General features: G+C 36.0%; 1 protein-coding gene across 4 annotated transcripts; it reads right to left on the bottom strand.

Annotated features, from left to right (window-relative positions):
* Window positions 1-2,791: 2,791 nt before the first annotated feature.
* LOC113349343 (K(+) efflux antiporter 6-like) lies at window positions 2,792-11,135 on the bottom strand. 4 transcript variants are annotated; one of them, XM_026593315.1, is made up of 20 exons: window positions 10,775-11,135; window positions 9,875-9,918; window positions 8,833-8,888; window positions 8,628-8,700; window positions 8,403-8,464; window positions 8,239-8,314; window positions 8,021-8,095; window positions 7,191-7,262; window positions 7,020-7,103; window positions 6,564-6,632; window positions 6,209-6,286; window positions 5,913-6,001; window positions 5,705-5,801; window positions 5,523-5,576; window positions 5,189-5,284; window positions 4,605-4,793; window positions 4,424-4,501; window positions 4,106-4,150; window positions 3,700-3,792; window positions 2,792-3,116 (listed from the first exon to the last, which is right to left on the bottom strand). In XM_026593315.1, the coding sequence occupies exons 1-20, from the start codon at window positions 11,001-11,003 to the stop codon at window positions 3,069-3,071; spliced, it is 1,707 nt and encodes a 568-aa protein (XP_026449100.1). In that variant the 5' UTR covers window positions 11,004-11,135; the 3' UTR covers window positions 2,792-3,068. The 4 variants fall into 4 exon arrangements, with proteins under 4 accessions (XP_026449100.1, XP_026449099.1, XP_026449098.1 ...); XM_026593314.1 differs by having other exon boundaries at window positions 2,792-3,265; window positions 10,775-11,134; XM_026593313.1 differs by having other exon boundaries at window positions 2,792-3,265; window positions 7,020-7,262.
* Between the last annotated feature and the right edge of the window lie 657 nt (window positions 11,136-11,792).

Genomic DNA, 11,792 nt, shown 5'->3' with positions numbered 1-11,792 from the left:
CCAAAGCCCATTTTAGGCCCTAAAAGAAATTTTTTTCTACAAATAAGCCTATTTTTGCGTTTTTGCACCCTCTAAACTTTTTGGTTGCACCTATAGCAAATTTTTGCACCCCCTTCCCATGATTCTTGGCTCCGCCCCTGATTAATTAGTCTTCAATAACTAACAGTTTCTGCTTATGTATTTACCCCGAGTTTGGGGTAAATTTTCCAAAATTGTCGAAACTTGTTGCATTGTGTTTTCAGCTTTTCGGGAGTGTTTGTGCTTACTGTGTTGGTTATATCCGTCAGTTTTGCAGTCTGTTATTATGGATACACTTGATGGAATGCTTGTATATCCACAATGGTTGATCAAAAGCTATTTCCCTCATGAATCTTCAGTTGTGCCTGCATCTGACTCGGGTCCCAGTCGGATATTGTTTTCTTTTATATTCAGATATGCATGGTGCCTGCATCTGACTCAATTGTCACCAACTTAAATACACAAACCAATGAATACTAGTACAGAGACTAACAAATACTCCTCCACTCTTGTTCAGGGTTTCTTTCTAGTAGTACACTGGGAAGGATAAGAAGATGAAAACCGACCAAACTAAGGCTGTCCACAAGTTAGAAAGCAAGCAAGCTTTCACTGACTCCTTTTTATTTTCTTGTTTTTAGTTTTGGTTGTTTCTTGAGACTTGAGAGATAAGGAGGGACCTCTCTTTATGGTTTGGATTTGTTTTCTTTGGTACCCTGTCATCCTCTCTAACTACATTCCTTAATGTTTGGGTGTTTTTATGGAGAATGCTCATGCCTGTCTACTGATTCTTGCAAGGAAAATAAATGGTCGATATAATGTCATGAATCAGTGATTTCCAAATCAATCATGAACGTTCTTGAGATAAATTTTGAGAGAGAGTTAGTTCAATAGTGTAAATGCACATTATCCGTGCGTCAAAATCCCATATCAAGTCCCACCACCTAAATCAGTGAATACAAACGAATGAGAATTTCTTGTCACATTGTAATAAATGGATTAAGGCTACTTTTAAAATCGAGACATATGAGCTGCCACCATTTGTGTAACAACTTCATGGCCTGTTTCAATCAAAATGAGTTGTAATTCATGTTCACATGCGAGTCCTGGTGTCTTGTTTTGTGCGTAGAATCTTATCAACTAAGATTTTCTAAAGATTTCAATTCTAGAGTTGCCACAAATTAGATTAACATGTTTTTTTGGTGTCTAATTCTCCATCTTATCAACCAAAACAAATTTACATCCATTGTTGTTACATCATTAATTACCTAAGAAGATGTTTAACCAACCATTTTAAAGATGGTTCGTGTACTTCTAAGTTCTAAACACACTCATTTGTGCATCTCTATAACAACAAGTCCGAAGGTTTCAAAGGTGCACAATTCCAAGGTTTCAAAAACGTTGGTGCACAATTCTTTGGAGGGGGGCATGTTAGTTATTGTTGTTTTCGCCCCCTCTAGGAGTAACAAGTAAACATCATACATCCGTTCATTTCATGTGGGGGTTAGAAAATAAGACAAATTGCAGTGTACGAATGTTCTACATATGGTCCTGCCGCAAAACAATCCATGGAGGAGAATCCTTAATATAACCACCTTATCCTCAAAGAGATAGAATTAAATTGGACATTCATCTAGACTTGGATTGTCCAAGTTTTTTTTTGTATGCTAACCATACATTCTTTAAAGATATATATACTTTCGCATAAATTCCAACAACAAGCTGTGACACTTCTTTGTCTTGTTTCAATCTAGCTAGCTAGGGAAGGGACCAGCAGCAATTGCCGGCCTCAATGTATACGAAAATAAGAGGCCTATCTCGTTATTTCTTTCCAAACCGTAGTTTCTATGTGTCAGTGCAGTTGTATGGGAAAGTGACCATTCCTACAGTTTTTGAAGCCCTTACATTTGTTCCCATCAAACCTCTCTCTATGGTAAGTGAAAGCATATATGGGTGTTTTTTCCTAGTTGTCTATGTGCACCAGTTTGCGGCAGTTCTTGCTGTCAAATCTTGAAATTTGTTCATTTCCGGTTCCCAGATCGCCCATGAGCTGCTCGCGGTCTCGCGCGGATTCTGAAGTGTCTACTGCTTAAAGATCCAACTTTTAAGATGTTTTGAACTCAGGAAATGACTTAACCACTGTACTACAGTGGCATCAGAGAGTGTCCATCACTTTTTATACACCAACTAGCAACTACCTTGATTATTTCATTTTACCTGCTATACAGATTCTTGTACATGAATTGACTTGGGAGGAATCTTGATGATATGGAGAGGAAGTGTGAACAAAGATTCCTATGACTTTTTCTTACTCTGGTTGGTGGAAGCAGAGTAAGAAACAAGATAGCTTCTGAGTAGTTGAATCTCTCTATCACTCTTTGTTAAGCAGGTAATACTAGGTAGTGTATCTACTTCAATGTCCTCATGTTTACCATTTTTCCGTATAATGTTTCCAATCAAGTCATTTTACTAGGGTTTGTTTTAGTCATCTATGTCATAGAGTGGTGGTTGCATCATTTCAAGCATTCCTCTTTCAAGCAGTGGGAAAGAATCATTGACCGGATTCTTTTACTTTTTTTTTTCTTTCTTTTCTTTTTGAACTGTTCACGTGACAACTCCCCAAGAATACACACTAAGAAGAATATTGGTGATTCAAGATATCTGGCTGCTAGGTTTTGTTTATAAAGAACGGATCCGGTGACGAGCCAAATAAAGCATTTGATTCAAGTGTAAATGATAGATTGCAAGAGGATGATCAGAAAAATGAAAAAGAGGATGGTATGATGAACTATATATTGACTGCAGTAAAACCTTTTTCTATCACACTTGCTTCAAGTGAACTAAGCATAAGTTCACATGTTCAACAAATTTCACTATAAACAACTAAGGGGAAACAAATGAATTAAATTACATTACAATAGATTACAATTGGGACCTATGATACACAAAATTGGAGCAGAAACAAAAATTATCAATCTTCAAAATCCATTGAAGTTTCTCCATTTTCAGATCCCGTCTAACCGATACTCTAGTGTGTTGGTTAAGCTTGTACGTTAAGCTTGTACGTTAAGCTTATCTACCGCTTTTGCACTCTTAAAGACCTGTCCGCCATAGTTAGAAGCCCATCAGCTAAAGATGGCAACTCCATTTCTGGTTCATTTTTATGTTTAAAAGAGTCGTGAGAACCTAGATTCGTCAAGGGTAGACGCTTTAAGCTGTCTGAGCGAAGGTTATCTCCTTTATATGCTATCTGGAAGTCGAAGTCATAAATTTCTTGACAGTTAAAACTAACAAATCTCCTACAAGGGAAAATACTATAGCCAGTATACGATTAAGAAAAAAGAAGTAATGCTATATGGACCATGGTGGTAAAGCATAATATGATGACAGTTGATATGTACAGTCCCATATGAGGGTATTGGCTTGTCACATTTTGTCTATGCAATGATATATGGTTCAGGTGCTCCCATGTGAGTTCACACCAATTCAGATAAATGTGGCTAGCTGTGGACCACATATTTTCCAAAGAAAAGTAGGGCAGTGGCTAGAAAATAGAGAGCATGATAAATATGGATCGTAGCTAACTAGTATATAATTTTTGACATGGCACGTCTACAAATATTAGAGGATAACCACAGCAGAAGTGTCAAAAGAGGAGGATGGATATGAAGACGCAAATATTACCTCAATTTGACTGCTATCAGGGGAGAACCAGCGCAGTAGCACTCCGAGATGTATAACAGCTGGGATCAATTTAAAAAGCAGCGGAGTAGTCACCTGGAAAATTGCTTTAACAAGTTAATCACTGAGGAAAAAAAAAATGATAAAATGGTATCATACAACTCATGCCTAATAGTCAGAACAGCGAAAAGAATATATTGCTTGGTCTCAAAATGTTGATAGTGACCAAATGTACCAGATCACTTGATAAAGTTGAAAATGCATATAAGTGCATACATTTGATGGCGTAGGTCATGGTCCATGAATTTAGCAATTTTGCACAAGATTTCAAACTATTCAAATAAGGGTAGTTTGATAAGCCCTATCTAGGATCAGATTTGAAGGTCTTTTACAAAACTGTTTTACATACCAGGCTAAGAGCTGTTGTGCCAAGAAGCAGCAGGTACAGTTTACCCTGTCAAAATAAGTAAAATTGCAATTAAGATCCAGTTAAAGAAGAAACGCGGAGACATAACACCATTTTCGAACTGTGACGTGAAACTGATAATAATATGTAATAAAACCCTTTGATCAGAAGGACCTCAAGGTACATGCTGATTTTTTTCTTAAAAAATAAAACCTAGAAGCGAATATCAACGGCTAAGGTATGCTATTTTATTGGCACTGCAAGATCCATATTAACATGCTGGACCGAATGAAAAAGAGACTAGTACTGGCTTGAACTGACCTCTACCACATGAAGATTAGACGCACGACTGAGAAGTATAAAAGCGAACTCCCCGATTTGGGCTAGTGACAATCCAACCTACAAATATTAAGAACTGTATACGTCATTTTGTCCAGAAAAACAAGAACTGAAAATGAAGCACAAATATATTACGTGCCTAAGAAGTTAGATAAGATCTTACAAGAAGTGAGGTCTTGTTGTTGTATCCAAATCCTTTGACAACAGCAGTGATAACAATTGTTTTCACAACAATGACCAAAATAACAGCTGCTAATAAAATATCAACGTGGTTCCAAAGGAAGTGAAAATTGATCAGCATTCCAACACTGGCAAGAAAAAGAGCAGCAAAGAAGTTGCGAATTGGTTCAATCTACAAAAAGGAAAACATGTGTCATCAGAACAAGTTTACACTATCATACCCCAACATTCTCCACCAAGAATAGCCAATATACATTTAGGCATAAGATATGTTAGATACTACTCTCAGACTCTATTGTCCTATTATTGATCAACAGTAAAGCATTCTAATGAAAGAACAATAATCTGATTGGACCCATTAGTTTGTTGACTTTATCTGGAGTTGGACGAAATAATTTTTCCAACCAAAAATATATTTAACAGAAATGCATTCCAGAATATATCCAGCCATCTACGAAATTAGACGATAGATTGCTAAATAAGCACAACTGCACAAGACAATGCATTATTAAAGACATCTAGCACCTCAACAACTTCCAGAGAAATAAACATCAAAAGATATCTTACTTGCTCAAGTGTATGTTCTGAAAGATCAGTTGTTGATATCATCACCCCCGCAGCGAAGGAACCGAGTTCAAGGCTGAGCCCCAACTTATCACTGCACTGAGAGAACGATAACATCCATGAATCAGAATATTAGGAGGTATCGAACAACAAAGATACCTTTTCTCCATGACAAATAAAATATGCTTTAGTATTTTTGAGTATTAAGTAAGAGTTAGAGCATGGTTAGCGTGTGTTTTACTCAAAGAAATCATCATCTTACAATACAAGTATGCATGCATACTCAACAACAATAGTATAAGTTGCAGGTAACTGCCCAAGTTCAGAAGTCACATACCCAAGCAACAACCAGGCAAAAGGCAACTGCTGCTAACTGATACAGTTCATTGGTCTGCAGAGATAAAACACCATAGCATTTGTTACACATTAGTATGTCTGAATGGAAGGAGAACAATGTACGATTTATAATTTGATAATTCCACGCATTAAATTTAACGAAGTAGGGAATAGGACCCTAACCTGTGATGATAGGCTAATCATCAGCTTGAGAAACCAGGGAACACAAGTTCGACATAATATTGACAGAATGGCCAAGAATGTAATCAATGTTACCAACCTGGTCAACATAGTCAGTATGCTGTAAGAGTCGCATTTCCCACAAACTAAAATAGTGCAAGAGCTAAACTTTAAAACTGAAAAGATGGCCATCCAAAGGTTGTGCACTTACGACTTAGTCATGGACATAACTCCTTGAAGAATCCCTGAAGTGCCACCCAAGATTGGAAGCAGAGCAAACAGCAGACCTACAGCACAATCCTGGTATATAAAGTGGCAACAACATCTCAGACAATGGAAAATGTGTACATATAATACATAGAAAGTATATAGAAAAGTATTGTAGTGTCCACCCAGCACTAGAGCACTAGACACCAACTCTAAAAATGGAATCCTAGGGAAACAATGTGCAAGAATCTTACAGTTGATGTAAGTCTCGAAATGAAAAACAAGCAGGGGAGACTTCACCTGGAGGATAAGAGTTCCAACCGTGATTTGGCCATAGAGAGCATTGATACCATTTTTCTCCATCAAAAACTTCAAAACCTGCATGAACACGAGATACTTGGCATCTTTATATCCCACTAAACTGAATGTTGGAAGCAAAAACAGTTTCAAAGATACACTTTGGGACTTTGTGATTCAAGATCGGAAATACACCTAAAAGATCCAAAGACATGAGTTAATTGATAGGGAGCTTTAGAATCTACTGTAGTTTGTCTTCTCCTAGCTATTGGAATAGATATACCACAGCCTATTATGTTGGCCAATCATTTAAAATGCAAATAAGGAATATGTTATTTCTTAAAGATAGAAGAGCTACCAAAACTGTTGAGGACATTGACAGGAACACGCCAATAAATATTCCCTCTGAGATATTACCACCGCATAACTGCAGAAAGCAGAACTATACATCAGTATTTTAGCAAATAGAATAGAACACATATACAAACAGCATACCCTAATTATTCAACCATTCCGGACACTGGAGTTTGGATATGCGGTACTTGCATCACTGAAGTAAAAAGTCTGGTTATGATGAAAGAAAAAGATCTGGGTCACAGTAGCATGAAATGACGGACATTGAAAATGAAATAGAAAATGTGGCCATGCCTAGATGACAAATTGCAATAAGCGCAGGGGGTCGAAAAGGAATGAAATAACCTTTTATGTCATTCCAATCAAGATGCACAAAAATATTCTATGCACCTCAAAGAATTCCTCTAAAGGAACATCCCGTTAAACATTCTGCAATGGTTCATGGATGTACTAGACATACCGAGGCTAAAAGGCCACATAAGCTTGTAAATAGAAAAATTTGTAGCAGGCCTCCAAGAACAGCTACAGATCTTACAACTCGAAGCTGCACATATGAAGGAAGACACTTTGTAAACATGAGTCCAAGAGTTTCAAAATCTACAAAAAGCAAGGCACATGGAAATATACATACCTTTGCCGTCGAGAACTCCAGGCCTAATGCAAAAAGAAGAAAAATCACACCAAACTGAGCAACTGTTTCAACCTAAAAGGACAAAAGTAAGTTTCTCTATTTTATTTATTTTTATTTTTGACGAAAATAAGTACAAATGAACTCTTATAAGAAATTACAGAAAGACAAACAGGAAACACCTTTACTACAAACAAATACAGATGATGATATCCGCATTGGCTTTAGTCAATTACATGTAGGTAACTAGTTCTGGTCAGCGTATTTATTCACTCAACCACTTCTAACACGAAAGAGCTTAATCGCGGAGAATCCTTTGGTTATTTCTTGAGGGGTGGATGATATTAAGTGATTCAAGATAATCTAGTCAGAAACTGAATGTTTTCTTGACAAATTTATAAACTCATTAGTGACAAAAGAAGCAGCGACAATGAAAGACACTGAGAAATAATTGGTCAACAGGCAGCAGTGAAGTTGTACAGCACATCCTTATAGATCACTTGGTTAGGAAAATGAGGAGTTCAGAGTCAAAGAAATTATGCATTAGCAGGGGACAATAGGTACAGCACAGGGATACTGCATCAATGGAATCAAGGTAGTAACAAACGTAACACCATGTCTCATGCTGCTATACGGCAGAATTTTGGGGATAGGTACTGAAAGTCTAAAATATTTGATATAAGCACCAGACCCTAATATTATGGTGAATCTGAAGGTACATTACAATTAAAATCTGGGGGAAGCACTATTTCTTGATGAAGTTGCTTTATGTACTAAAAAATATGTACTTGTTTATACAGTACAAAAATAAAAGACAAGAAAACAGAACATACTTGCACCATTTCGCTAATAAAGCTCAAGCCTCCAGGTCCAATAACAGAGCCTGCTAACAAGTATCCAGTAATGACCTGCAAGGATTTAGAAACGATCAAAAAAAAACCCCAAGAATTGGCCTGGAAGCTAAATATTAATGGTTGGATCTTAGCATTTATAAAGAGAAAAGGTGATCCGCTGTGTATCAAAGAAGTAGGGAAGTAAAGTGTGTACAGACCGGTTGTCCAGCAAAAGCAAAAGCGATGCCCCCACAAGTTGCAGATACAAAGACGATTACTAGATCCGATATCAACCTGGAATTGCAGAAATTTGAAAGTAACAATTAGTGCATGCAGGTAAAATATATATTTTATATATCATATAACAACTTAATAAGGTTACCTTAAATCCAACTGTAGAACAGGGTACTTTGATTTGGTATTAGATATTATGAATACATTGCTCTGAAAGAACAAATATTAATGCGTGAATACAACTTCATTTCTGTGTTGCATCTAAGCAGAAAAATAACTTAAAGTTGCACTGCTATCTATTAAATGTATAAATGCACTAACTAAGTATCCAATCATGTGAGAGTCCCCAATTCCATTGAGGAAAAAAAAATACCTTAGAATCTATTAAAGTTGGGGTATCTTCCTCTCGGTTCTCATTGTTGAAAACATCATGTAGTTGGAAAGACCTAAAACAAGACGAAAAACAGTGTGAGAACTTAAACTTGAGATAGCAAGACAGAAGCTTCTTCCACTCAAAACCATCTTCTCTCTGTGCTAACAAATAGGAAGAAATTTAATCATATGAAAGAAGCATATACTTTTCCTTAGTCTCATTTTTCTTGTGGTTAACTCTAGCTACAGTTTCCAAAACTGCCTGATGAACAAAAAAAAAATACAAGAAGATATTACCCAGTGGAGGAATAAGAATAGAATACGCCAACACAAACTCAAATAGGAAAGAGAAAGACAGATAAATGAAGATCCGAAAAATACAGGAATACCATTCCTCTAAACAAATCCTATTCTTTAGGTGTAGCACATTTTGCACCTCGGTGAAAAGGTTCGTCGGAACCAAGCATTGGATAGTCCAGCTGTAAAACTAAAAGGCATACATCCATATTTGAGGTTCTGAGTTCAGGCCCGCATATGTCGTGGCAGTATCTAATTTATGTGGTGAAAGATATTTTTCCACAAAAGCAAGAATAGATTTCTTTGTTCTTCCCGAGGAAGAAGTCTCACAATATAATGACATGGAGATAGTTCCGTATGCTGGAAGTCTAGAGTATCCTATTACTTTCCAAACAAATTAATAAGTTTTGAAGCTCGCAAGGATGAAAATTTACTAGTATTGCAGAGAATTAATCGACCTAGAGTACATTTTATTTCACTGTTCTTGTAAAACTAGTTGAGACGATGTAACAATAGATAAATTATATTAATAGTTATAATCACCATTTGACCAATATTTCCATCAATTTATTCCAGAATTGCTAAGTTTTTCAGCCTGAAAAAAATGCTAAAAGCACTGTTCCTATATAAACTTGTTGGGTGACATGTATATCTACAAGATCTATACAATTGACGACAGCTTCAGTTAAAGAAACATAACTACATCTCTTGTGTAAAGAGGCTTGAACTAAGCTGGGTTTTTCATGTCACTGTGTCAGACATTTTACCAGGTTTCTGTTCATGTCCTATGTTCATTGTATTGAGATGATTTTAACAGCTAAGCTTTTAAGAGGATGAGTCATTTATAATGCAAATCAAGATCAGTCCAGCAAATTATGTGGTTAACATCAAATATAAATGATACACCCAATGTGCATGCACACACCAAGTATATTATAAACATTCACTAACCTTGTCTCCAGCAACAGTATTGTTGAAGCTACCAGCATCAGTTTCTGCCAGATCACCAAAAGACAAAATGTTATTGCAGTTTCATGTTCTCCAATTCAACCTTTTAAAAACTTCTACAATGTATTATTTATCACATTGAATTATTTATAACTTCATCTAATTCATCTCTACTATGATAGTGTGGAGTTTCTACACATGCACCACAAGTGATGTTTGTGCTTAACAGAGGTAAAATAGATTAAAGGTGGAAATGCCTTAGACGGCCATGACATGGAGACCACTAAAATGAGTCATTTAGGATCCATTCAAGAGCCATCCTATAATAGCAGAAATGTGGTACCTAAACAGCTAAGAAATGACTGACTTTAGCCGTCTTATTGCCACGATCACCCTCATATTTTACCACTTCTACCTTGATAAACAAAATATTAGTTTAGATTATCATCTTTTTATTATAGCCATTTGCAGCGCACACATTGTAATTTCCAAATCACTATAAACCATAATGTCTCTACTCCACTTGGTATCCAGCAAGATAAAATACTTTTAGATCCATGGGTATCAAATGTTTGATTTATTGTAGTTTGTATTGAACATTCTATAATAAGGCACAAAGGGAGTACGAATTCTCAACATTTTTGCATCTGTTGATGTTCAAATCCCCAAATCATGATCAAATCTTATAGTTCGGTTTCCTATCGAAGTATATGTATAACCTAACTCTAAAATCGAGACATTACTCAACTACTTTAAAATTAGATCACAACCAAGAGTATCCAAAACTGACCTAATTTTACCTCAAATTGATGTGCAACAACTAATTTCAACTCCAACTCGAACTAATTCAAATCCCTAACTCAAAATTTTTTAAAACATTCAAAAAAAAAAAAAAAAACGTACCTCCTCCAGATTGCTCATTATCAGGGAATTCCTTCTCCAAAGCTCGATCAATCATACCAGCAAAACTATCTTGTCTTGTTTTCAAATCAGACAATGTCTTATTATAAGCAGTAGCTGTGATATTCCCATCGTTTGAATCAATCCGATCCAACTCAGTCACTTCAGCAGCAGCAACAGAAGAAGTAAAGCAAAGAACTGTAATGAATAAAGAAAAAGAATAAGTCTTCATTTTCACAGAAATTACAGAAACTAGGGTTTCATTGAAGAAGAAGAGGAGGAGTATAGAGTGGAGAGTTCGGTTGGTGAGTGAATCTGTGAAGTGTTTTCCTTAAAAAAAATGGCAGATATTTTCTGTTTATTAGAGAGAAAGAAAGAGTAAAGTCAGTGTTTAACTTAACTTTGGTTACGGGGTTAACCTAATTAATTATAATAAAGACCATGATTACGGTTTAAGCAAAAAAATAATTTGAATCGGGCAAATCTGTAAGAAACGACACTTTAGCTTGTCATGAAGCTATATAATTGGTCTTTGCTAGCATCGTTTTTGTTTTGTGAAAAATACTAGAATCACCCTATTATATGGGTTCAATATATAGAAGCCCAACTAAATGGATCATCCACTATCAACTCCATGCTTTAAGAAAATGATATTACTAGGCCCAAAATATCAAATTTTCTTCGGATCTGGCCCATAATTAATTATTAGAGATTTTAATAATGACAACACTACCCTTTTGTATATAAACAAGAGGAATATCAGAAGATTCTTTTCATTTTCAGATTTCGTCTCTCTCTCTTCCAGACGAGTTTATCTCCTGTAGAAATGGTTTCTCTTCATTTCCAGATCTGAAACAATTATTCTCTCTCGAAATCAAGTTCTCACACAGTTAAACATCGCCAACAACTCGTGTTCTTGCGATTTCAGTGATGAGAAGATCTGAAGAAGAATCAACCAAATGATACGAACCTAAATCCGAGCATAAAGAAACTCGATTCAATTCAATCGAAGAGAAACATC

This window comes from Papaver somniferum, chromosome 2 (assembly GCF_003573695.1).
Source record: "Papaver somniferum cultivar HN1 chromosome 2, ASM357369v1, whole genome shotgun sequence".
Taxonomy (NCBI): Eukaryota; Viridiplantae; Streptophyta; class Magnoliopsida; order Ranunculales; family Papaveraceae; genus Papaver; species Papaver somniferum.
The sequence above is the reverse complement of the archived record's forward strand: the minus strand, read 5'-3'. Positions and strand labels throughout refer to the sequence as shown.

Bases quoted from the DNA above. Each gene is read 5' to 3' on its own strand.
- LOC113349343 (XM_026593313.1), bottom strand. From the start codon at position 11,003: ATGAAGACTTATTCTTTTTCTTTATTCATTACAGTTCTTTGCTTTACT. The intron at 8,096-8,238 runs GTCTGTACACAC...AAATCCTTGCAG, and splicing joins TTGCTTTTGCTGGACAACCG to GTCATTACTGGATACTTGTT. The intron at 4,502-4,604 runs GTAAGATCTTAT...TAATATTTGTAG, and splicing joins ACAACAAGACCTCACTTCTT to GTTGGATTGTCACTAGCCCA.